Source organism: Sciurus carolinensis, chromosome 2 (genome assembly GCF_902686445.1).
Source record: "Sciurus carolinensis chromosome 2, mSciCar1.2, whole genome shotgun sequence".
Taxonomy (NCBI): Eukaryota; Metazoa; Chordata; class Mammalia; order Rodentia; family Sciuridae; genus Sciurus; species Sciurus carolinensis.
Window position 1 is genome coordinate 68,744,979 of NC_062214.1, and position 27,549 is coordinate 68,772,527.

Consider the following 27,549-nt stretch of genomic DNA (forward strand, 5'->3'; position numbering starts at 1 on the left):
TCATGCTTGCATGCATGCTTGCTCATTCAATCATTCAACAACTACTTATTAACCATGTTTTCAGTGCTGAGTTATCGGGGGAGAGAGATTAGAGACCTGTCCTGGACTTCGAAAGGCCATGGTGGAGTCACATTGGGCCAGTTCTACATGCCATGCTTTCGATATCTATTCCTGTGCAATATTTCACAGAGATGATCAAAGCTCTTGTTCAATCTGCCACCTGAACATGTATTTTAGCCCAGGTTCTCTAGAAGATGAGGGTCTGAAGTGAAGTTGAGGCTGTGCTGGGAGGTGGCATCCCAAGGTCATGAGACTGAGGGGGAGACAGGGACAAAAGTGAGGTGGCTTGTTTCAAGGTGAACCAAAAGAGCAGGTGGCCTGGGTAGGAACACTGACCTCATGGGACACCGGGCCTTACACTGTCTGCTGGGGTGAGCTTTCTTTGCTACCTTTGGCCAAACCTTTTGAGCAGTTTATATACTGGGGAGGCCAGGTGCCAAGCCTCACCCGGAAGTGAAGAGAAAGGTTGGAGCCTCAGTCCTGCTGGGCTGACCCCTGGGGCCACTGCAGTTCCTCCCTGGACAGGAACAAGGGTAGCCATGTCAAAGCCTAGCCTGTATCTGTGGAGGAGCCCAGGAGAGGAAGTGAGGGCCAGACCTCTCCACTGGGCAAGAGGTGAGGCCCAGGTAGGGGAGTGGGCAGGGCTGGGCTAATATGTGGAGGCACACCAGGAGTCCAGTGTGACATTTAGGGAGTAAAACATAATCAATACACATGCTTCAAGGTATAAATCATAAACTATTATGAGCAATGTTTGAAAAGAACCTATTTTCCTAGGTTTTGTGTAGTCTTCCATTTAAGCAAGCGCAGCAACTTTGTGAGATACTATATAACAGCAAGAAACAAAGTTGCAGAATTTGGTAAATTACTGGCATGTGTAGTTGATTCTGTAGAAGTTTAATGTCTAGAAATATTTATTGGTGTTGACATTACATGCACTATGGACAAAGGTTATAATCCTGAAACCTTTAGAATTCTTCAGAGAGGATTTGTTACATAAAGCTCTCCTATATTTGAATTTCGTGCAGACTCAGGGATATCATTCCCACCATATATGTGCAGATCCAGGGATTGTGAAGTTTCATGACCAGACCAGTTGGAACCCAGGCTACACTTGCCAGAAGCTCTGCTCTTGCCTCACCCACAGCACTGTCCCGAGCCCCAAAGCCCCAGTAGCGACTTCAGTGTACACAGCGGCCTGCTTGCCTTCCCACTGCCCACTTCTCCTTTCAGTCAGGTCCACTAGACTCTGGTTTAGGTTTGGTCTTCCTAACTTATCCCAGTCTCTCGCTCTGGAGCTTACTTTGCAAGTTTTGACAAAAGCACTACCCTTCTGAGTAGACCTCTTTGATCTTGCCCAGCTTCGACTTTCAAGTTCATGGGAAGGAGAGAACCAAAGACAGGATTCCATGGAAATGAACAAGAGGAGTCAGGTGTACCGGGCTGAGCTCCAAAGAAAGCCAAGATGTGTGGGAACTGCTTTAATAGCTTTGACCCTGGGGAACATGCCCAAGTGCAACACAAAAGCCACTGGGAAGCCAGTGCAAAATCCTGGTTTATTATCTCCTCAAAACAGTTTGGACACAAAGCTGTTGATAAGCAAATTTTTGTTTGCTTTGCTTGTAAAAAAAAAATGTTGCTTAAGGAGAAGAGAGGAAGAACAGAAATGTACCTGCTGAATTTTGAAAGAGTTTCCCAGGGGCCAGTTAACTGAGGGCCATCTAGCTTGCCTTCACAAACCCTGGATTCTACTCTTTTCAAATTCCTGGTTTTTCCAGAAGTTACAATCAATTCAATCTTCCTCAAAGGCACACAGACAGGTGTGGCCCCTGGGCTGCAATTTCCCCACAGGGCCCTTGAACCCATTCCTAAAATCTATGGTAAAATCTGTACTTGTGGAAGGGTGAGAAGAGGAGAGAAAAAGGTTCAGATGTCACTAGACAAGCTTCTCCTATCAGGGGCTCATAATGTGCTCCTCATGACTGGGTTATTCCTAGCCACGAGGTCTCTCAGTCCACAACTGGTAGAGCTGGTATTGGGGCCCACACTGTGGCCCCAAGAGCAAAATGTCATTCATTTTATGGTATTTGTTTTATAAACCTAGAACTTCCGTTTGTTGGTCTGCTACCATGATATCTAGTTCTTGTGTTTCAATTTGTATTTTCTTTGATTATTGCAGAGGTTGAATATCTTTCATTCATTGGTTATTTGTATTTTGTATGAATGGCTCTTTGCTTCTTCTTCTAGTAAGGTGTTATGGGGAGCAGGCTGTGCCCTGCTCTGAGTTACCCCATGTTGTTGCAGAGAACAGCAGTTTGACATGAGCTACTACATTTTGAATTCATGTGCTAAGGCAGAGTGGCATGGTACCTTGTCTGGACAATAAGTGACCACTAGACCTTGGACATAACAGAATTCACTGAAAAGAACAACACCCAGATGCACAGCACAATCATAAATTACAAACTGATAAAGTAATAGTACTAACAAAAAATGACCCCCTGTGTGCTTATGGAATTAAGTCAGAAGCACATAGATGCATGGACATATCAAACACGTTATCAAGGAAACCACACCTGTCTCTGAGTTTATCAAACACATCAGACCACTGAATGATGCAAACTTCTCTTTTGAAACACATAAATGGAAGGACACCTAAGATAGAGGTATAGCAACACACTGACCCTGTCACCTCCTCACTTGTCAGAACCCTTGCCCAGGACGATTGCTACAGCAATTTTCAACTCTGTCCTGGGCTTTAGTTCAATGAGGTTTCTCCTGTCTGTGGTGGCAAATGAACCACTTCAATTTGACACCTGCAGCTGATCCTGTGAAATTACCTGTCCTCAGGACTCTATCTTAATAGCACAGTTTGTTCACAACAGATGCATTAAGTATTTCTTAGTGATCTGTAAAAACTCTTTAAATATTAAGGCTAAAACAAAATATAAAGCTGTTTGTGATCATCTAACCTTGGGGAGGTTGAGATGTTAGACATAAAGAAAGTATCTACCTGCTAGGCATGGTGGCACACACCTATAATTCCAGTGACTCGGGAGGCTGAGGCAGGAGGACTGCAAGTTTGAGCTGAGCCTCAGCAATTTAGTGAGACCCTCGCCAACTTAGCAAGTCCCTGTCTCAAAATAAAAAATAAAAAGGGTTAAAGAGTTGGGTATGTGGCTCAGTGATAGAGTGCCCCTAGGTTCAATCACCAGTGTCAAGAAAGGAAGGAAGGAAGGAAGGAAGGAAGGAAGGAAGGAAAAAGAAAAGAAAAGAAAGAAGGAAAGAAAGAAAGAAAAAAAGAAAGAAAATTCTATTAGAGATAGACACTTCCATATATACATATATATATATATACACACACACATATATATACAGATATATACATGTATATGTATACATATATACATATACATATATAAATATTTAGTACTGGGGAATGAATCCAGAGGGTACTTAACCACTGAGTCACATCCCTTTTCATTTTATTTATTAAATAAGCAGTTAAATCAATGGCCACTAGACCTTGGTGGGTCATGGAAAGAAATAAACCAATGAAACAAGAACCCCTGACTGGGATGGATAGTCTTGGGTAAAGACAAGGCTCTATTTGGAGGGCTGGTTCTATTTTCATATAGATGAGTTGGAGGTGGGGAGCAGAGCTCTGTGTAAGGTCTGAGCTTCAGTCATATGTTGAACAAAGAGGGCTGGGGGTGTAGCTTAGCAGTAGAGCACTTGCCTAGTACAAGTGAGGCCCTGGATTCTATCCCCAGCATTGGGGGGGGGGAAGAGAAGAATGCCCCAAAGTCATCGCTTCCTAACTGTTTTATTATATTTCATCATTATTTAGGTTTTGGGGGGTCACTTTGGTCGACTCTGTGTATACAGTGGAAATGCTATCCAATAGTGGCAGCCGTGCATCTTCCAATTCTGCTTCTGATGGTGTCACCTTGGTGACTTGTATTCAAATATTAAATAGGAGCCTGAAAGACTGGGAGCTATAGCCCATAAGTTCCTACATAAGCACACCAAAACTTGTTCAGACTTCTTTCCTTGAAGTGGCTAATTTAAAAGAAAATAAAACTTAAGTTTAACCAATCATGGGTGGCCAATGGGTACTAGTTTTATTGTTCTGAACTTCCTACCAGGATAGTCCAAATAAGGCAACTTTTAAAACTTTTAACCAATCAAATAATTCCTTTCCTCACCCTATGAAAGGTTTCCCTTCAACCCCAGGTATCACCCTGCTGGGGTTTGGTGCTGCTTGGTCCATTAATTGCTATTTGCTCATATAAACCCCTTAAAATTTTAACATGCCTCTGTGTATCTTTTAACACTTAAAATCAGCCATGGTGGGAATATTCCCACAGTGAAATGGACGAATGCTACAAATAAGGGCTTGATTTATTTGTCGCTTTTCTAGACTTAACAAAGTGATGGAGAAGATGTCAATGATGTAGATTAAACTTAAAATCTGTTGTGTCTGCAGCCATTATGAGTGTGAGTTATGAGTGGCATAAAAAAATAGGGAAAAATATTCTTCCCATGTTTGGAAACTATTATCCAGTATAGAAGTCGCTCACATCATGGATGAACAAAGTTACTACACGTCTTTGTGGTTTCTCTGACAAAAATTTTAACCAGCATTTATATCAGAAGGAGAGTTGTTATGAATTTCCACTATAAGTTGGCTATGGATACAAGAATATGGCAAAAACCAGTGAAAGCATTCTCCGAGAATCTAATGGCTACACGGAACTTGTAAACTGCATGCTACACCATATAGACCCAAGGGGTAGGAAAATGGGAATGTGATGGGATGCCTCAAATAATACCCAAGGGAACAGGCCTCTTACTTACCAAGACACAACGTTAAACTTAACAGTGACTTGTAAATAGGGTAGGGCAAGGGGCAGAATGGTGACCACAGACCCACGTGTTTTGGGGGGGTCAAGTTATATTAGAACACAGTACACCATTCAGCTATGTATTTTCTTCAGCAATACAGTGGCAGTATTGAGTAATTGTCACAGAGACCAGAAAGCCTAATATATTTACTATCTGGCCATTTACCCCCCAAAGTTTGCCAATCCATGGGATAGAAGTGAAAAAGCCATCTGTGAATTATTTGTTTCTCTAAAATAGTTTATAAATATTTTTCTAATTTTAATATTGTATTTTTTTGCCAAACAGAAGTTTCTAATTTTTTGTGTATTCATCAATCATAAGAATTATTTCTTTTCCAAGTGGTTAGCCAGTTGTCAATAGCTTTTACTCAACACTTCATTCCTTCCCCACCAATTTGAAGTGCTACACAGCCCTCTGTATCTGTGGGTTTTTAATCCATTAATTCAATCAATTGCAGATTAAAAATATTTGACAACCATGTATAGAATTTTTTCTCTTTATTTCCCCCTATTTCCATAGCATTTACATTGTATTAGATATAATTCATCCAGAGAAAATTTAAAGTATACAGGAACAGCATGTAGGTTAGACACAAATACTACATCATTTTATGTAAGAGACTTGAGCATCTAAGGATTTTGGTACCCACGGGGGTCCTGGAACCAATCTCCCACAGACACAGAGGGATGACTGTCCTTAGTATGTGTGGACTTATTTATGGACTGTCCTACTGTTCCCTTGACTTACCTGTATATTCTAGCACCAGTTCCATACCATTTTAATTATAGTTTAAAGATAGGTTTAAATATCTGCAGCTGATATTTTTCAGAATTTCTCTAGGTAGTCTCTATGCTCACTTTTCCAGATAAGCTTTATAAGCAATCATTCACATGACACAGATACATTTACACCTACAAACCCAGATACACACACACACACACACACATATACACGATACCACACAAGCATGTGCATACATAGACACACATGCCTACATGTCCACACATATGCTGCCCCTCCACATAAGTCCTATATTTATCGATAGATGTCAGACTGGCTGACTGGAGATTTAAAAAAAAAAAAAAAGCTCAAATATAAAAAAACTAGTTTTCCATGGTGCACTGAGCATTTTTTCCCTAGCAACAAAACATAAAGCAACTAATCTTTATGGCTTTTTTTTATTATTAGAAAACCTAAATCTCTTTGATAGTTCTTCATTCTGACCTCTTTGGGAAAGATGATCCTCATGCTTTTAAAACAACTTTTCATCATGGAAATTTTCAAATAAATACAAAATAGAGGAAACAACGCAATGCACTCCCCTATTCTCCTTATCTGGCCCAACATCCATCTGTATTTTGCCAATCTTGCTTTGCCATCCCCTTGCTGCTCCTCCACTCCATAATTCCTGGCATATTTTAGAGCAAACTCCAGACATGTAGCAATATTTCATTCAAACATTTTTGGAAACCTTAATTCCTTATTATCATCTGTTACTATTTAAGAGCTCACAATTCTACACTGATTTTTAATAATAATGAGAACAACTAGGACCAGTGTCCACTGGAGAACACAAGCAGAAACAATCATCCTTAGGCCCTCTCGATCTTTTGATAAATTTGACTTCTTTCCTAGATTGGTGGGCATCTAGAAATAAGAAAAACAGTACATGTGGGTCACTCTTTTGGAAACAGCGGAAAGGAATGAGAAAGAAGAAATTTTAATCAGAAAGTGAATTCTCAGTGTTCAAGAGAATGATACAGAATTTTAAAGAGTGCTATCAATTATCTCAGACAGTCTATTTATTACTATGTGAATATCAAGTATTAAAACTAAAACCCTTTGGAGTCATGAAGTAAGATACATGATGTTGATTATAGAAAGAGGATGGCAAAGCATGCTGGATTATTTTCTCCATTTGAATGCTGATGCCCCACAGTTCCCCTGGCAGGGGAAAATGGTGGGAAATACCCAAGCTCCTTAGGTGGGCTCTTGGATCTAGAGGGAGGCCCAGACTATGTTAGTGAGGTTGCAGCCCTAGACAGAGAGAAACTATACCCTGGTAGGAGCACCCTCTGAAGGACATGAGCCCAACCCTCTATACTGGAGGGGACACAGAGGCAAAGAATGAGAAGACCTTACCCTCCTGCCTACCTAGCAGACCTGACACATAGTAGTTAAGTGTGTGCTGAATGGATGAGAGAAGCACCAAACAAAGACACCCCTTGTGCTACACAAAGCCAAGTCCAATTCCTGCTGTGTAGGGGAGGACCCATGCTTCACAGGCACCAGGGTGCCCTTCCTTTGCCTACGGGTGTTGAGCGGGATGCACAACTGGGTAACCAGGCCTGACCCATGTAGGTACACAGGCGATGACTTGTGGCCCAGGTGTGACCACAAATAATGGGCTCTGAGGTGAGTTGGGGAAGCCCTACCCCCAGTTACATGGCCTGGGTCATCGCCTTCCACACAGTCCCATCTTACAGAAGGGGCCCAGCACAAAGGAAGAGTTGGGAACACTGGAGGTAGAAGGATCCTGCCCCAGGTTTGTCCAAAGTCTGATGCAGTTTCCCAGAGAACAGAAACTCCCTGCACTCAGTTCCCAAACTGAAAGTTGTTAGCATTCTGTATGGAAACCCTTTAAAATATAGCCAAGATGTTTTCTGTGGAATGAGACTCCTACCCCTTGTTCTGGTTTGGATCTTAAATGACCCTCAAAAGCTTATGTGTTGAAGTTTTGGTACCCAGTGCAGCAAAGTTTGGAGGTGGAGCCATTGGGAGGTGATGGGATCATGAGGGCTCTGGCCTTATGAATGGATTAATCCATTGATGGATTCATAGCATAATGGGAGGTGTTGGAAACATTAGGAGGTGAGACTAGCTGGAGGAAATAAGTCATTGGGGCATGTCCTTGAGAAGTATATTTTGTCTCCAGTCCCTTACTCTCACTCTATCTTTGCTTCCTGGCCACCATGAGGTGAGCAGCTCTGTTCCACCACATGCTCCCCACCATGATGTTCTGCCTCAACACAGGTCCAGAAACAATGAAGCCAATGACCTTAGACCACTGGAACCATGAACCAAAACAAACATTTCTTTCTTTCAAGTTGTTTTTCTCAGATATTTTGTCATAGTGATGGAAAGCTGACTAATACATCCCTGCTCCAACCTCACTGCAGCCAGCTCCCTGTTTCTGTGGCCCTGTGGGTTCTCTGCATGGAAGCTTCCTGCAACTCTGCATATGCAAGGACTGCATATGCCTTGCCCTGAAGGGGCACAGTTCTGGTATCCCCAGATCTGAAGCACAGTTCAATCAAATTGTGCTGATGCAAGAATGAACAGTTAATTGAACATGCAGCCCAGCTGTGAAGAGGAATCTGTGCTTACTTCCATTCCTTAATTGTCTCCTGGAGGAAAGTGATCCTGGGAGAAGGAAAGCCCTTCCCTTGGTCTAGGAATTGAAGAGGAAAAGGGATGACTAATCTCAATTTTAGAAAATGGTTTTAAAAGTAATTACATAAGCCAAGTTCAATCCGCCAAGAGGTGAGCATTATACCAGCTAGCATATGATTCAGATTACTTAATTACTTAATAAACCCCAGGTCTTATCTGAGATTTTCAAGTACTTTTTACTCAGCATACTATTAAAACTGAGCTCCCCCCCGTCCTTTTTTTTTTTTTTTTTTAAAGCAATTGAGTTGCAGAGATTGTCAGGGAGGTTGAAATAACAAAGAAGCGAAGTATCTTGCTCTGAGAACAGGTTCTTGGGATTCCTGTGAAGAAATGAGCATGGCGCTGCTCTTTCTGGGCACCATGCCTGGCACCAAGGCCAGCAGTGACCTCACACTCCCAAGCCCCCCTCACCAGATAACCAGGGCGCGAAAGGTCACGCTATTCGAGATCAGTTCACACCCTGGCACCAACAATACCAATGGGGTAGCTGATCCTGACAATCCTCCTGGGGTCCTAAACTCCAGGATCTGGATCTCAGAACTGGTGGGAAACCTGGTCATTGGTCACCCTTCCAGGCTGAGGTGCACCATGTTCAGACTGACCCGCATGCTTGGCGTTGGGGACCATCCTGCTTCACACAGCACACTACCACTACTTGTGAAGCAGTCCTCCCTTCCACTCCCTCTTCCTACTCTGTAACAATCATGCATCTATAACAGACACTAATGTGCCCATAAGGCCCAGTTCCCCTCATCTCCCAAGCACTGATTATAAATGCTGTCCTGGAGGTTGCTTTGGCTCCCTTGGTATAGCCTCTTGGGTGTGGCCTCAGAGTGAACAGTGCCAACTCTGGGACTAAGTTCATGGGCACAGTGAAATAGTGCCTTAGTGAACTTTCAAGGGACACACAGCACTTGGTTCTTACAGTACCCTCTCACCCTGAGCATCCTGTAACCCTTCTTGTTAGATAGTGTTTTCTGGCACTATTGCCATTTCTAGAGAACTTCTTAGCACGATGTCATGATTTCTCCTTCCTAGACAGCCTTACCTGCCTATGGCCAAACCTCCATGGGCACAAGAATGTCTTCACTGTGGCAGCCAGTCCTTCCTCAGGTCATCTGTCAGGAAACTCTCATCTCTGCTCTGCACTCAAGGAAGCCCCTGGGGACTGCCGCCAGAGGAGCAGAGTTGGGGCAGGTTGTCACTGAGGCCCACATCTTAGCCTGACACTCCCCTGCCTTATCTGCCCTCTGATCAGGTGTGGAAGACTTGCTGTTTCATGGGAGACCTCCATCTGTGGTCCGTCCACTGTCTGGTGAGCAAAGCTGGTCCTGAGGTGTCACACCCCAGGTGGTAGGTTGAGTGAAGCAAGTGACCCAAGGGTATTGCATGACACTTCATTTTACAAAAACTAAAGGTGGACAAGACAGCCTACTGGGAGGACATTTATAATCAGTATTTAGGTGAAGAGAGGAACTAGAGCCCAATGTGCACACTAATAAGCTATTGTGGATACCTATTTTCTGTTCTACTAAGATTAAAAAAGAAAAAATTAACACAGGGAGATTCTGAAACATGGCAGGCCTTAAAGTGCACCCATTCCTACAAGCCTTTCCTTGTTCCTTCAGCCGGAAGTCATTGCTTGCTCTCCTGACTCAGGGCACTCCTGAGTCAGTGGTGCTTGGGGCCTTGTGTGTGTAATTCTTGGTTCCTGAAAACAGAGCTGCACCTGAGGACTCTGTGCTTCTGGCACATGGCAGAACATTCTCACCATTCATCAGAAGAATGCTCCTTAGGACACACAGACCCTCCCATTTTGACACTGCAGAGACAACTGGGAGAGGGTTTATTCCAGATTGACCTCAAAAGTGCTAGGTTCACACACTAGCCCAGAAAAAGGTTACTTCATTTTTATCCAAGTCCCCTTGACCCATGTTTTGCTCTTCACCCCATCACCTTATTCACTGCATACCCTGGGAGGCTGAAGCTGCCATCTGAGCACCAAACTCTGAGGTTGACCCTAAAGTAAAGCAAGAAACACAGGTGGACCATGTTGGAGAGGTTTGACCACAACTGCAGTGTGCGATTCCCACAGTGAAGAGCTGCTGATGGAACTACGGTGGACTTCAGCTGTGTAAGAGGCAGGCAAGCAGATGCCAGGATGTGCTGAGCATGAGGTCCAGAGAAAGGATTCCTTCCAACATGCACAGAAGGAAGGATTTGCTGTGCCTGGACTGTGGCAGGTCACTTGCTTGCACGTGCCCTTACTAGCAAAGACCACATTCAGGAGTCTCTTTGCAGGATAAAACTCATGCAGAATGAGCCTATCACAGAAGCCATTGTGGGAATGTGTATGGTCTCTGTGACAAGACGGGAGAATGTGTCCCCACTTTCGAATTCTAAAAAGTCACCAAAGCTCAGAGCTACTAACACCCACAAAATGTTTGTTCTGCTCCCATCTCAACCTAAAAACAAAGATCCAGATTCTAATCGAGCATAAGTATGGAGATCAATTTATGTCAGAACTTAATTTGGGGTCACTCTTGGAAAGTAGTCCTGGAATCCACTGATCCTATGTCTTTTGTAGCATGCAGAGCATCTGGTCATATGGTGATTACAGACAATTCCACAAGCACTGATCAATTTTGTCAACATCTATGGTGTACCTAGCACAGACCATGTAACAGGAGGCACTGGGGGCACAGCAGGAACCAGACAACATGGCTCCAGACAGCATTAAAGAAGAGGCAGAGCTGGTGAGCACTGTGTGTGCAGGAAGCAGGGAGCTGATGTGGCAGCACCTGGCTGAGCAGGAAACATATGGGCAGGTGCACAGGTGTGCTGGGCCATGTGATTCTACACTGTGTGTGGCTGCAACACCCAAGCTTACTCAGCACGTGTGCACACAGTAGGCTCCAAAAGCAGTTAATTGTTGTTATGCAAACAGATCTTCTATTGCCCATATGCCCTGAAGAGCTCATATATTTAATACACATACTGTATTATTTCTTTCTTTTTTTTTTTTGGGTGCGGGGATTGAACCCAGGGCCTTGTGCTTACAAGGCAAGCATTCTACTGACTGAGCTATCTCCCCAGCCCCATACTGTATTATTTCTAGACCAGTCCTGCCCCTTACCTCCAGGTGTACCTGTCTACCTGGACTTATCACTGGTGTCTTTAATTTACCCCAGGGAACGCTCTATCTTCTCTCTTAATACCTGCTCCCTGATTTTCCAGATCTATGAAATCACAACTTCATTCTTCTATTATGCAGGATAAAAACTCTGGAGTCACAGATACCCACTCTCTCCTCTTATTATAGCCCAGATCTGATCAGCAAATCTCTCAACTCTACTTTCAGAAACTGACTTCTTTGCACACTCCACTGCCACTGCCTGGTCTGAGTCACCTTCATCTCTTAATGCAATGATCTCCTAATGACCTCCCTGTCCGAGTCCCTCTCCCATTCCCACTCAGTCTATTCTAAAGCTGTGAGGAAATCTGTTAATATTGACATTCAGATCAGTGCTCTCCAGCTTAAAATTCCTCAGTGGCTTCCCACCAAGTCCTTGCAATGGCCTATAAAGCCCAGTGCAATCTGGCCCCAAGTCTTCTGAGACTTGCAGGCCTCTCTGTTATGCCAGGAACACCCCAGGCATGCTCCTGCCCCACGACCTTTGTACCAAAGAACCCTTTGTTTGGAACATCCTTTCCCTTGATGTCTGTGTAGCTTATTTCGTCCTCCTCTTTAACCTTTACTCAAGTGTTTCTTCCAGGAGGTCCCCCCTGGCTCTCTAATGTGCCCTTATCAACTTTCCCTGCTCTATTTTTCTCCTTGGAGCTTCTCATCATCTAATGGACTACAACTCCCTGCTTGGTGATCTTATTTAAAGGCCTATCGCACCAACTAGAGTAAAAGCTCAGAATCCATTTGCTCACTACTGTATTTGCAGTGTTTGGAACCTAGTCCATGCCCCACAAATATTTCTTGAATGAAGACTACATTCTTGAAGAGGAGTATTATTCTTTGAATAAACCAATGGATTTTTACTTCCTAAGGTATTGTTAAGGATTTTTGTGTACCTATTCAAAATAGTTTTTATTTCTTTTGTTTCTTTTCTTTGGCATATTGATACATTTTTCTTCACCTTTATTTCCCTCTAGTGATTTGGAAGGTCAGCATCTTGTTTTGAGTTTTGCTTATCACTATATTATACAAAGATGTTTGATTTGGTATGTCTATATCAGGGTTAAGAATCAAACATAATCTGTTATCTCGCTCTGTCAAGGTAAAATAAGAATCTTAGCAAATTTTGATTTCCCTTCATTCTCATCTCTAACCTCTATATTTTCATAGAAGTAACATGGAGTGGGAGTATGGGGGAGCAAAGAGGATCTCTACCAAGATGTTCAGATGAGACCTCTCCAAGAGGCCATGTCTGAGCTGCAGTCATGGGAATCCATAGGGAGAGTGAGCATTTCCAGTGGAGGGAGCAGCAGATGCAAAGATCCTGGGGTGGGTAAAACTGAACATATTCGGCAAACTGAAAGGAGGTCAGTATGACAGAACAAAGGAAACAGAACATGGTGGAGAGGTACTGGCAGCTTTTCAGGTTAGGCTAAGAAGTTAGGGATTTGCTTTATGCTTCGAGAGTCCAGGAGTAGTTAGCAAGGGTGCATGATCATATGAATTGTACTTTAAAGGATTATCAGCTACTGTGTGGAAAGCGTCTAGCTGCTAGAGGCAGAGGCAGAGAGGCCAGGGGAAGCAGGAAGCAATGGGCAGCAGGGGACTGGATGAAGGAAGTGGGCAGATCAAGATGCATTCTAGGGGCAACTGGTAGAGAAAGAGAATTGGAGGTTGACTCTTGAGTTCTGGCTGAGCAAGTGAGCAGACAAGGAGGCTATTCACATTAATGGGGAGAACAGTGGAGAAGTAGTTGAGAAATTCTGTCTGAGATGCACAGAGTATAAGGTCCATTAGATCCCATGTGCCCTGGAGGCTGTTGCAGAGCAGATCTGGGATGCATGAAGGGCAGGTAAGGGGCACTGCCATCAGGTAGAGTGTTGAGTGTGGCTGCTTGAGATCCAAAGACAAAGCAGGAGGCCCAGGAGCATGCTGGGGGTGTGTGGGGGAAGGATCAGCTACAGAGATCCACAGGAGTAGCCTGCATGGTGGGGACAGCCCATTTGATGTGGCATCCTGAATTTGCATGAGGAGGATGTTTCTAGAAGGGGTGAGCTGCTGAGTGTTGTTGTGTGTTGGGCTCTGCTCAGCACCCTGCCTGTATTGACTGATTTTATCCTGTAACAATTGAATGGCATGGACAGCGTCAGTCCATTTTCTAAATGAGGAGACAGGCCCAGAAAGACTGTGGTCACAGGTATTAGTAAGAGTTTGGCTTCAAAGTCCACAGAGTTAGCCACGGTACCATATGCCTCTAGAGAGGGTGCTGAGCCTGTTAGGGGCACAGGCTCTGGCTTTAATAGCCTGGTGAGGACAGAGACAGAAACACTGACTCAGGCATTATGGAGACTCCGGGGAACCCTGAGAAGCCCCAATGTTTTGTTAACATGGTCAAGAGTGGGTTGGGAGTGAGCAGCAGACAGCCATAGCAGGTAATGTCAGTACAGAAAAGTACGCAGTGGCTGCAGAGCCAAGGGAGTCTGCATAGCATGGGTGTGAGCTTAATGGAAAAAAGAAGGGAAGGAAGATGAGAAAGCAGCACAGCCCTGGGGGGTTGGCCCTGTCCCATTTCAGATGCCCCAGGACACAGACAGGGCTTGTTGTGTTCTCCTCATGGTACAGGTAAACATCCCAGGTCCAAGAGTCACCAGTGTCCCAGGTGAGCAGGCAGGGTAGGCTAGTGCATGGTGCCCAGAGCAGCGCTGGAGGGTGCAGCTGGTGTGGGACCTTGGCCCTCAATTTTTAATACGAGGCTGATGTACTTTGGGGCTTTTAAAAAAAAGAATTCAGGAGATTCCATTTTTAAAATATGTAAATTTCAGGTCACTTAAAGTTTTAGGGTTTTATATTTTTAGAATTTGTTAAAGTAATATTTTTCGACATTAGTTCTTTTTTACTTTTTTTAAACCAGAAAGCAGGTGACTTGGGGATAGGAAAATTCCTACAGATAACTTGATCATTTAAAGTCAATTTTCTGCAAAAAGCAAGACAATGTTCTTTTTTCCCCTTCCTGATTAAAAAAACAACCCTTGAGGCTGTGTGTTACCAAGAATTGGAAAAGAACCAGGGTAGGAGAAGTCTCTTAAGCACCCACAGAATGACCAAGAAATGGGAGATGTCCTCACAGTAGGGCACACACACACACACACACACACACACACAAAAAAAAAAAAAAAAAAAAAAAAAGAGAATGGTGAAAGCAAATCTTGAGGAAGGTCCTCCACAGAAAATCAAGACTCCAACATAGTCCACATACTTCATTATGAATCCACAGAAAGCTATAGGAAGAACTTTGCCCTTTGTAAGTGACTCTAGAGTAAGATGTGATGATTATTCTGGTTTTCTTTCCTGACTATTCCCCCATCACCTAGATAAGTGCCTGGCTCATTGCAGGTATTCAATAAAGATTGGTTAAATAAGTAATTATTAACTAAATGGATTTATGAAAGGGTACCAGAGAAATAAGCCATCCAAAATCAAATTTCAGAAAACCATTCCATTTACAATAGCATCAAAAGGAATAAAATACTTAGGAATAAATTTAACAAAGGCAATAAAAAACTTGTGTGCAAAAACCTACAAAAAACAATATTGGACTGCAGATATAGCTCACATGAGGCCCCGAGTTCAATCCCTAGTACCACACACACATATGTATAGCTGAACAAAGTTAGAAAAAGAGCTAAATAAATAGAAAAGCATCCCATGTTCATGGATTAGAACTTAAAATTGTTAAGATGGCATTATTCCCTAAATTGACTTGATTTCTAACAATTCCAAATACATTTTTAAAAAAAATAGGAAATGCATAAGCTTATCCTAGACTTCATATGGATTTGCAAGGGAACCAGAATAGCCAAAATAATTTTGAAAAAGAACAAAGTTGAAGGACTCACACTTTCTGGTTTTGAAAAATTTATTATAAAGCTACTGCTATCAAAATGGTCTGGTACCGACATAAAGACAGATACACAGGTCAATGGAACAGGGAGTCCAGAAAGAAATCCTTGTACTGCTAGCTGATTTTGACAAGAGTGCCAAGTTCAAGCAATTGAGAAAGAAGAGTTGTTTCAACAAATAATGCTTGGATGACCAGACAACCTCATACAAAAGAATGAATTTGGACTCTTATTATATCATATATAAAAATTAATTCAAGATGAATCAAAGACCTAACTGTAAGGGCTAAAACTATAAAATCACTGAAAGGAAACACAGGAAAACCACATGGTGGTACATGCCAGTAATCCCAGTGACTTGGGAGGCTGAGGCAGGAGGATCGAAAATTTAAAGCCAGTCTCAATAAATTAGTTAGATCCTGTCTTAAAATAAAATTAAAAACGGTTCAGCACCCCTGAAGTCAGTCCTTAGTACTGAGAAGATAAAAAAAGCAAATATAAAAGTAAATCTTTGTGACCCTGGGTTAGGCAACGGTTTCTTAAATATGACACCGAGAGCATAAACGAGAACAATAAAAAATAAACTGGACTTCATCATTAAAAACTTTCATGCAGCAAAAGTCATCATCACCCAAATGAAAAGACAACCTCAAGAATGGGAAAAATATTTGCAAATCAATTATCTGATAAAAACCCTTATAACTTAACAACAACAACAAAAAAGATAAGCAACACAATTTTAAAAAGGATCAGAGGACTTGAATAAGCATCTCTCCAAAGAAGATATACAAATGAACAGTAAGAACATGAAAAGATGCTCAATAGCATTAGTCATCAGGGAAATGCAAATCAAAACCACAGATAACACTCCACACCCTTAGAATGGCTATAAAAAAAAATGGTAAATAACAAGTGTTAGGGAGGATGTGGAGAAACCGGACCTCGCACACATTGCTGGTGGAATGTAAATTGGCATAGCCACTGTGGCAAATAGTTTGGCTGCTCCTCAAAAAGTTAAACATATGGTTGGGGAGGTACCTCAGCGTGAGAGTGCTTGCCTAAGCACATGTGCAGCTCTGGGTCTGATCCCCAGCAACACACAAAATACAAAAGTTAAACTTAGAGTTACCATATGACCTAGGAATTCTATTCCAAGGTATATAACTAAGAGAAACAAAAACACGTCCACCCAAAATTTTGCACATGAATGTTTCAAGAAGCACTATTTCCAATAGCTAAAGATGGAAATGACCCAAATGTCTATCAATGGATGAATGATAAACAATGAATGGAACATGAATATAGTGAAATATGGTTTTGGCTATAAAAATAATGCACACTACACCAAGAACAAAGCACGTTAAGTAAAAGAAGCCAGACGCAAAGACCACGTATTATATTATTCCATTTATATAAAATGTTCAGAATAGACAAATTCACAGAGACAGAAAGTGCACTAGGGACTTGTAAAGGCTGGGAGGGGAGGAGGGGATGGAGACTGACTCCCTGATGCATATGGGGTTTTGCTTTGGGGGGATGAAAATATTCTGGAATTATATAGGGTGATGGTTGTATAACATAGTGAGTATACTAAAAGCCACCGAACCATACACTTTAAAATGATTAAGATGGTGAATTTTATGTTACATGAATTTTGCCTCCACAAAATAGAGTTAACAGAGACACTGTAGTTAAATAAAGGCCTAGAGTTAAAAAGGTTGAAATATGAAAGTTGACATGAAATGCCCCAGAGTCACTGACCTTGTTTCTCTGTGTTACGGATCTGGGATGGCATGTCTTGGATTTCCAGGGTCCATTCCCCTTCTGCCTTTTCTCCCCAACAGTGGACAGTCATGAATTCCCAGTTTGTGAAGCCTTCGTTGGAAAAATCCAGCAACCTGCAATTGGAGATGCAGTGTTAGAAAATGAGAAGGCCCTGATCTGGGATGGATGGGCAGAGGGACTAGCTCAAGGAGGGTTCTGTCCTGCACTTGAGGAGTTACTCCTTACAGACCTGCTGAAGCTCACCCCCAGGCCAGAGAGGTGAGAAAGGGGGAGGCAAAGACTGCAGTTTTCAAATGTTGATTGTTCTCAAACTCTCACAGCTGAGTCTCACCTCCACTATCTCACTAAACAGCTCTAACATTCAGAGAGGCAGGTAGGTCTCACACGCTCAATAAAAGATGGAGATTCAGTTTGTGGGGTCTCTTCCCACCTGTCTGATTTTTTTGGGGTGGCGGGGGATTACTGGAGACTGAACCCAGGAATAACTTACCACCTACATCCAGGTCCTTTTTTAAATGTACTTTTTATTTTGAGATAGGTATTGCTAAGTTGCTGAAGCTGGCCTCAAACTTGTGAACTCCAGCGTCAGCCTCCTGAGTTGGTGGGATTACAGGTGTGTGCCACCATGCCCAGCTCCTCCCACCTTAATTTACTAGAGGCGAGATCCCAGGCTACTGGCTTGTTGCAGCCCAACCACCAGTAACGAGCTGATCTGGGACTCAATGGGGAATGGGAAATCATGACTTCTCCCTCTGTGTTCTTTCTATCATCAACAGGTGTTTATGAGGTCACCAACCAATGTCTCCAATACCACTTTCCTGAATAAGTTGTTTGTTCCCCGCCCACCCTCGCCACCTCACCAGGACTGATCTTACAGAACACATGACCCCAGAGCCTAGATGCACAAAAGTAAACAGGCTGGGCCACATGACCCATGTAAGCCCCAGAGGGTATTCACAAAAAAAGTCTCTTGAAAATGAGTATTTGTGGGATGAATGAAATGTCCACATTTGTCTTAGAGTCAGCTCTGTGCACTGTTCTTACAAATAAGGAAAAATGAACAACCACTCAAAATTGCAGGAAAAGTGCTTCCTCTGAACCTCCAGGCAGGTCTGAACAGCTGCATTTGGGGACAATGATGACAGGCCTGGTTATGTTCCAGGGCCAGTTGGAGGCACTCCTGGGCTAGGAGGAAAAGACTCCCTTGCATCCACTCCAGTGAAATCCCCTTGAAGGTTTTGTCTTTGTCTTCCAGACTGGAAGGTCTTCTCTGACCATTCCCACCAGCCTCTGGGCCTTCCGCTTCCATCCATTTCTTTCTTTTTTTGTATACCTTTATTTTATTTATTTATTTATTTTTTGTATGCAGTGCTGGGGTCCAACCCAAGGCCTCAATTGTGCCAGGCAAGTGCTCGACCACTGATCTACACCCTTGCTCCCTCCATCCATTTCTCAGGTCCTGTTCAAGGACATAACTAGCTTGAGTAACCTCCTCAGTCTTCTACCTTCAAAGGAAAAATTCCAGGATCTTCTCTCTTCCTCTTTCTTCATGGTCTAATTTTCTATTTCTTTTTTGGAATAAGAATTTTTTTAACTTAGGGCTCTTTATTATTTATCAGAAATTTACATATGTATGTTTCCTGTGATGTAAGAATCCATCTTCAGTTTAGGGGCTCTCTGAACACTCAAGTACAAAGATGTTCATCAAGGCAACATTATTTGCAGGGAGAATAATGCAGGGGTGGTGGTAGGGATATTCTGTGCTTTCTGGTAAGAAATTGTCAAGGTCAAGGCTGATTTTCAAACACAAAGCCAAGTGCAACCTGAAACACTGGGGCTGAAACAAGGACAGTCTTTTAAGTGCTGAAGTCCTTACAAACATCAACCTATTCTTAGTGAAAAAATTTGGCAACCTGAAAAGGCTGCCAAATTAGGTAAGATGTGAAGTAAAGTAGAAGGTAATAGATCCTAAAACCAAAATCTTGATATAACCACAAAATCTGCCTTGGAGCGGGGAATAAAATTCTCAAGACTCAGGTGACTGCCAAGTGGCCTCAGGGCAATTTTTAAAGTGCTCTATGGCACAGGTACAAGTAGCACTGTAGCTGCAATCAAGCAGATCCAAATAGACTAGCAGAATATGCTCAGTATCATCCCAAGGGGCTCAACACTGGCCAGAGACGCAGAAGGGAAGGAAAACAGAGCCCAGGTGGGGTGATGTTGGGGTGCTGGAAGGTTCTTGAGGGTCAGATGGCCAGATGGACTTAAGCAGGACATGAAGGGCAGCCAGGCACCTATGTCAAGCATTTTTATCTATATTATCACTTTCAATTCTTGTAATATTCTTTTTTTTCCTTGTACTATTCTCCATGTTCTAGGTGAGTGAAATGACATTTCCAGAGGTGTGAGATAGTGGGGCCAAATGACTGGCTCTTGGGAGTCCAGCTGGGAAATGAAGGAACTGGGGCATGAGCTCTAGTCTCTAGGTTCCAAAGTAATGTCCTCTGGTCACTGCTGCCTTGTCTGCCTGCCCCTTGCTGCCCTAACCTCTAAGCCTCACTGTGGGCTTTCTGTGCAGGTACTGGCCACCACCTGCACAGGAACCCAGCTGTGCCTCTGAGTCAGGGATCACAAACTCAGATGCCTCTAGGTGTAAATGCATCCAGGAGTGAATGGAAGTGGGGCTCAAGCAAGGAGCAGGGAGCATGGGGTGGACAGAAGCAGGTGAACCTCTTTGCTCAGCTCTAGGTCAGGGTGCACAGGGACCATGGACCTGGTTGGAGAACTTCTAACTTTTCGAGGAATTCTAGAAGTATGGGCTTTAAGATGAAATCTCTAAAAATTAAATAATGAATATTCTGGAAGTAAAGCAGCAGGAAGCTTCAGCTTGCTGACTAGCACCCCCACACTGCTCATACCCGTGCTGGCTTTCCACAGGCAGAGGCAGAGTGTGGCCAGACCCACCTCCAGTAGGGGCTGAGCATGGTGATTAAGTTCTTGGAACCTATAAGCTAGGATGTGATCTCAGGGTCGATTCCAGTGCATTGAGGACAAAGTTGATATGTGGCCCACTGCCTGCTGTTTGCTGTCCTGGACCTGGAAGCTGGGCAGAGGGGTGGAGAGTGTAGCACAAACCCCCTCTCCTTAAGCAAGGGCATAGGCAGAAGCAATTAAGAGAAAGGGTGACTTCTGTCTGGCCTATTCTGAGAACTTTCACTTATTACCCCATTTCTGAATCTCCAAAGTTTCCTACAGCCCAGAAAAGGGCTGTAGTCCCAGGCAGGTAACCAAAATGAGTCACATGGATACTGTGGACATGGTACCTCTGGTGACAGGTACTTCCTCCCGGGCTGGGAGGCAGTTACCAGCTCTCCTTTTCAAGAGAAGCTGGAAATGCTGATTTGTACATGAAACTTGCTTTTCCCTTTGTCTCTTAATTAGAAAAAGGGAAACAAGGTATCCCCATTCTCTCCCAGTCCCCCAAACTTCCTGTAAATTCTTCTACTTTAATTACCTGTAAGTCATATGACTACTCCTGAGCACTTGTCCTGATTTCTAAGTTTGTTGGATAAATGACTCCATACCCTTCCACAAGCACACGCAAAGCTTCAAGAATTTGGTGTTTGCGTCTGAGCATTGGCATTTAGGGGACAAGGCTTCAAAGACAACTTGGGAGCAACTTCCCCATAACCCGCCCATGCCTGAGGGTCAGAGCATTTGCTGTGCAAGTTATAGGGAGCAGCCCATCATGGGGTAAGGGTTACTCCAGGAGACCAATGATGCTGCTTGGAGTTACACATTCTTGTTTCAAATGCCAACTGAATAGGATGCACATGACCTTTGATGCTCTTCTAAGAGCAATAAAGGCACAGCCAGAACTCCATCTAAAGAACTCCTGTTAAATAACAAAACAGCAACAACACCTTTGTCAATTCTTCCTCCAAATGAAAGTTTTCCAGGACTGTTTTAAAGGCAAGCTTTCAGAGAACTACTTTTCAGGTCTGTGGGGTCTACATGTGAGGGTCTCCAATAGGGAAGAGGTTGCCTGCAGGCCTGTAAGATCCCCCATGTGCAGGGTTCATTAAGTACCTCATGTAGCATAAATCTCAGTGAGCCCAGCCTTACCTCTTTGCCAAAAGTTGAGATTTGGTTCCTGAGGGAGAAATCAGGTTGATCTGGAGGTCTCCACGGCGGGGGTGTGAGATGGAGACGCGAACTACCACATGCTCTAGGTAGATCACACGCTGGTCTGAGTGGTCAGCGCAGGCACTGGTCAGGGCGGTGGTCCGCAGTACCTGCACCACAGGGATGCTCCTGGGGAGGAGGGAAGGGCTCAGTACCTGGCACCTGAGTCATTAAGTGCCAGGTGTATGGAGGGCCATAGGCTCATGTGGCCAAGCTTGCTCCTTCCTGGCGAGGCCTCTCTTTCTGTTGCCCTAAGGGAGCAGCCTAGGTCTTGCTCTAGGATGCTCCACCCTGAGTTATATCACCTGCCCAGAAAGACTTCACAGTTCTGGAAATTGCTTATTGAGATTTAAAGAAAGGGTTCTTGTGCGAACTTGAGCCAATGTATCTAGGGTTTACCAGATTTAGTGCTCAGGAGGCAGCTTCTACGTAGCATGTAGCCAGCTCACTTTCTCAATGGCCTGGGGTCTGCAAGGCATTAACACCCTACTACTTTGTTTCAAAAACTGCCTTGAAAATAGAAGTCACAATGCTGAATAACAACAGCAGCAGAGATTTCCTGAGTAGATTTTCTCTAGGCACTGGTATGAAAATTTACAGGATTAACCCATTTCACTCAGAGAGAAATTAAGGGCTGTATTCAAGATCACACGGCTACTGAGAGGTGGGGCTGGGATCTGAGTCTCCAGTCCTCTGTGTTAACCTCTGTACCATGTCACCTTGCACAGATGCTCATGTGGATCCACCTGAAGGAACCAGCTGGTCTGCTCCCAGGTGTCCTGCATAAAGACTGTACTCCCCTACCTGCCACTGAACCAGATGATGGTTCTCTTTACAAACTTAGGGTAGCTTTGCCACATGGGACCAAATCTGAGGACAAGCACAAAACACCAATCACTCAAGAGTCACTTTTGGGGGCTGGGGTTGTAGCACAGTGGCAGAGTGCTTGCTTAGCATAAGTGAGGTACTAGGTTTGATCCTCAGCACCACATAAAAATAAATAAATAAAATAAAAGGTATTGTGTCCATCTACAACTAAAAAAAATTAGAAAAACATGTCACTTTCAACCAGAATTATCCCACACATAAAGTAGACACAGAGTTTAGGCCCAAAGGCTGTTCCTGTTTCAGGCTGGGCCATCCTACCTATTCTGGGCCACCACAGCTCATATCTCCCCAAAGCCTGGCCCCTCAGCCCAGTGATTTGCAAACTGAAGAAAGATGGCATTCTTTAGTAGAGACCCAACTGCCACTCAGATGCACGTTGGTAATTCCCCACCATGCGGCCGGCGGCTTGGTTTATTATGGGGAGTGCTTTTCCCATTATACCCGTCTTTCCTCTGGGGAGGCTGGAAGCGTGTGCTCAGGGCCTCTCAGGAATTACATGGCTTGGCTCTACTGGGCCTGAGTCATTAAAAACAATCAAAACAGTTAGAAACAGTGATGTAATTCCCTCAGAGACTCTGTAAATATTTGAAAACACGCTTTGCATGCACTATAAATTGATTTAGAGGTGCTGACTTCTTTCATTGCCTTCTCCACGTTTTACTGTCTGTGTTTATTGGTCAGTGGGCCCCTTTGCTGTGGCAGATACAGAACACAGTGGAAAGCTCTGGAGACTTCCAGGGCCTACATATACCGCCAGGAAAACTACCCACCTGTCTGTGCACTAAGAATGCAAGTTGATTGTATTGAGGATAGGAGGCCCCTGAGTGTGAAGGTGGGGAAACAGATTCACTAATGTTCCCCTGGAGCTTTGAAATGTGGCTCCCAGTCAAGGCCCCAAGATCCACTTTCAAACTTCTAACATATTTCCAGAGCTAACTAGCTAGAGCAAAGTGAAAAACAAAAACCACAAACCATTTTAAAACACTGTCCCCACCCCCAGTCTTTTGCTTGTTGGTAGGGGGAGCAACACTGTACTCTAGAAATAGACCTAAAATCCCAGAGAGGAAACCTTAACCCTATAGATAGACACAGGACTTCAGAGAGAACAGGAACAGTGTAAAATAAAAGGTCAAATCCTGCCCTTCATATGCCCCATCACCATGTTCCTGAACACTATGTTCCAGGTCACCATACTCCCATCCCAGAGCAGCTACACCTTAGGAAAATATTCAAGTCGCCTGCATTTGACTTAGCTAAGGGACTCCAGTTGCTGGATGAGAAAGGTGGGGCTGGATCTAATCCATAGGGAGCCCCTTTGCTGCTGTCCCAGGGAGGCTGGCTGGGGGTGGGCAGCCTCAGTTCCTTCAGAAGTTAAAGGGCTCCCTTGGTTTGGTTTTCAAAGCCAAGGCATTATCCTCCCTGGGGGCCAGCCTGCCTGCTTGGGAACAAGGCTAACTGTAACAATTAGTGTTTATGTGAAATCTCTTAACTATGAAATCACTCAGTTACAGGCCACCAGGACTCCTCATTTTTGCAAGTTCTAGGAGAGAGCTGGGAGCCAGGAGTCACTGACTGCAAGGACATCAAGTTGTACTTTATTTCTGTAGTTGCTATGGAAACAAACAGACTCACATCCCAAGTCAGGTAGCTTTTTAATTTTCTTAAAAGAGGAAGCTTTGAAATGTTTCATGATAATCTATGTTGAAATTGCTCTGTATGTCAGATAGAAATTCCAAGGAGAAGTACTAAAGCCAAACACAAAACCCCATCACTTTTAAGGATTCATTTAACTCCAAATCAGAAAGCAAAACACTTTTTTCCAATGAAAATAATGGGGGGAAAGAAAAAGGTGGTGCATGCCTGCAATCCCAGCTACTCAGAAAGCTGAGGCAGGAGGTATCACAAGTTGGAGGTCAGCCTGGGCAACCTAGCAAGACTGTCTATCAAACAAACAAACAAACAAACAAACAAACAAACGAACAAATGGGCTGGGGATGCAGCCCAGTGGTAGAGCACTAGCCTAGCATGCACAAGGTTCTGGGTTCAATCCCTAGTACTGGGATGGGGTGGGGCAGGGGGAAAAAAAGAAAAATAAAATTATTTTCTATCCTACAACTATTTGGAGGATAATACAAAAAAATGCAAGTCAACTGTGAAGTAATTTATTTTTTAGGTTAAACAATGTGCAGGGATTATCTTTGTCATACAAATACAACTAAATTGCATTTTAACAATGAAAATTGATTTAGAAAGATCTTAAAAGTTTTCTGGATAACTGAAAACGTTCTTCTGCTATTAAATTCTGAAACTGCTGTCTGTACATAAAGCCACCTTCCTAGGACCCTAGAGGAACCCAAGGAGTTAAAGGATGTTATGGAACCCCTGTCGGCAGACTGAGCAATGTTTAAGCCAGAGAGACTGAAGACTTGGAAATTATATCTAATGACAGAGAAATGCCACTTCCTGTTGAGCTACACTTCAGAATCAATTATGCTCATATTCCAGATGTTCTCCATTCCTCCTAAGCTCTCTAGAATTGCTCCCTTCTCCTGAGGAGGTAGAAGGCTACCAAACAGTAACCATATTAACAACAGTTTAGTATCTCCAACCAGGTCACTAAAATGGTGGCTTCCTTATAGTTTTCTCCAGTGTATAACAATGTAGAACAATTCCTGATTTGCTAACATCACAATTCTGAAAAGCTTATGGCATCAGAATAACATTCAAAGTGAAAGATAAATATTTTCAAGTACCAAGTGGTGGGGAAGAACAGAGAAAGGTGGGTCATGGGCAGAAACTTCCCACTTGCAGGCGCTTCCAACTCTCCACTTATCTTTCTGCTCTAGCTAGGAAGTCACGACAGTAGGTATATTTATCATTCTCCCCTTATAGACCTGCTCCAGCTCAGGTTCATGGACAGACCAGTATCCTTGGGGGCAATGCTGCTCTTCCAACTGCAGGTCTGGAGGCAAGAGCTGAGCTGGGCCTAGTTCTTCATTAGACAATGCTGAGATCACATGGGAAACCCAGAATCAGAAGGCAAGTACCCTCTGGCGAATTTAGCACCTGGCTAGGGGAGAAAGGGTAATTGAACAGTTCAGACTCATCGTAGCAGAAGGTTGACCAGGAAGTTCGCCAGAAGGTTAACCAGGAAAACCTTTCACAGACCTTCCAAAGAATAGTGAGTGGGTGGAAAGGGGTTACTGGAGCAGATGCATTAAATTAAACTATCAGAAAATAATCTGGTCTGTTGGAGGGCACAGAGCCATCTGCATGGACATCACAAGAGGCTCTGAATCACTTCCTGGATCCATGTTCTAGGATGAATGTTCTCCACAGGCTGGTCTGAGGTAGAGATTATTTTGTTTCTTGGTGGACTTTCCTAATTGTATTAGTTCACACTTTAGAACTTCCTTTGGTGAAATTACTTTTGATTATCAAGCCATGGCACAGTATTTAGGCTGGAAATAAGATTCAACCACAAAAAAGGTAATCTGTTCCACTAATTGAGACAATGCTGTGCATGATTAATTGAATCATAAGGTGTTTTAATATACAATGTTTAAGTTTATAACACCCATTTTTCTTCTGGGTGAGATGAGGGGATTGAATTAGCTGACTTTAAACATTCCTTCCAATGCTTCTGATCTAAGATCTGATCAGACAGGGAGTTTAAAAAAGACAATAAAATCTATAGTCAGTACTCATTATTCACAGAATCTATATTTGCATACGTACTTGCTAAAGTTTTGCATTCTCAAAAAACACTTGTGGCACTTCTGTGGTCACCTGTGGAAATGTACAGAGCAGCAAAATATCTGAGTCACCCAAACTGCACATTCTAGCTGAGGTCAAACAAGGCCATGTTCTGCCTTTGTTGCAGCTCGCATACTCTAAACAAGTGTCCATTTCACAGTCTAAGCAGTGGCACGTTTTTTGAATTTTTGTCCTTTCTTTTGGTGATTTTTCTGTTTACATGCCCCCCAGCTTAGTGCTAAAGTACTGTCTGGTGTCCCCAAGGGCAAGAAAGCTGCAGAGGCCTTACAGAGAAAATACATGTGTTAGATTCAGTTCAGACCTGAGTTATAGAGCTGATAGCCATGAGTGCAAGTTAATGAATCAATTGTAGATAGCAGAGGAGGTGTCTTTAAGCAGGAACACATAAAACAAGATTCTGTACCATCTGTTGACAAAAATGTTGTAACTAGGGGCTTGAAGGAATCTGAACCCATATGCCCACATTGGGGTTCAGAAAATGATACCCAAAGTGAAGACCTCAGACACAGACTCAGAAGTGAAGGTTCTCTCTGACCTTCTCCTGTCCTCTTGTTTCCTGCCCCCTCACCTTGCCAGTCATAGAACTAGAATTTCTCTTCCTCAAGAGAAATTGAGTATGATGGCTGCATTCTCAAGCAGCCCTCGGAGGACTTTACCAAGTTTTTTTTTTTTTTGGGGGGGGTGGTAAGAGGTACCTGTTCTTCAGTTAAAGTGATTTCCCCTTGTCCTTGCACTTAGAGTTAGCATTCACCGGATGTCGCCTGTGATGGTCTTGCCCCATGTGGGCTCCCACAGAGGCGGCTCAGATACCATGGCCTTGGTTCTAGAGGCGTAGTCTGTTCTGGGGTCCAGGGAACATAGTTTTTTGAATCTAGAACCCCTCTTCCCCTAAGGGGGTCACAAAGTCTAAAAATATTATCAAATCTTCCCAACTTTTCTTTCTTGGAGCTGGCCATATTCTCTGACCTACCTTATCTGATAGTCAATCCCACTCCAGAAGGGTGCCACCCCATCCCTGGGAGGAAGGAATGCTGCAGAGAGGCCAAGAAGAATCTGAACAGACAGGCCTTTCCAGATTCCCCTCTCAGTCTATTCCTTTTAGATCACACAATTTTTATCCAGTCATGAGTCCACATTGCTGTCCATGCTTCATCAAACCTAAGTACAAACATGGAGAGTTCACTCTGAGTCTTGGGTCTCCTTACACATGAAGGTTCCTATGCCATAGAAAACTATGATCAAAGAAATCTGTTGTGCTTTTCTCTCATTAACCTGCCTTCTGGTATAGGGGTGTCAGCCATGAACCTCTATGCATGGCAGGAAGGGGGGCTCCTGCATATTCAAAATCAGCAATGGTTCAGGATGAGTAACTCATTGTTTGTGGCAGCTCTATAGAATATAACTACC

General features: G+C 43.4%; 1 protein-coding gene across 2 annotated transcripts in view; it reads right to left on the minus strand.

Moving 5' to 3' along the window:
- Pcsk6 (proprotein convertase subtilisin/kexin type 6) overlaps positions 1-27,549 on the minus strand; it is a 181,108-nt gene that overhangs the window by 42,373 nt on the left and 111,186 nt on the right. For both annotated transcript variants that reach the window (XM_047539423.1, XM_047539422.1), the window contains exons 12-13: positions 21,418-21,606; positions 17,269-17,405 (exon numbers count right to left, since the gene is read on the minus strand). In XM_047539423.1, the coding sequence (XP_047395379.1) occupies positions 17,269-17,405; positions 21,418-21,606 (326 nt within the window). The remainder of the gene's footprint in view (positions 1-17,268; positions 17,406-21,417; positions 21,607-27,549) is intronic.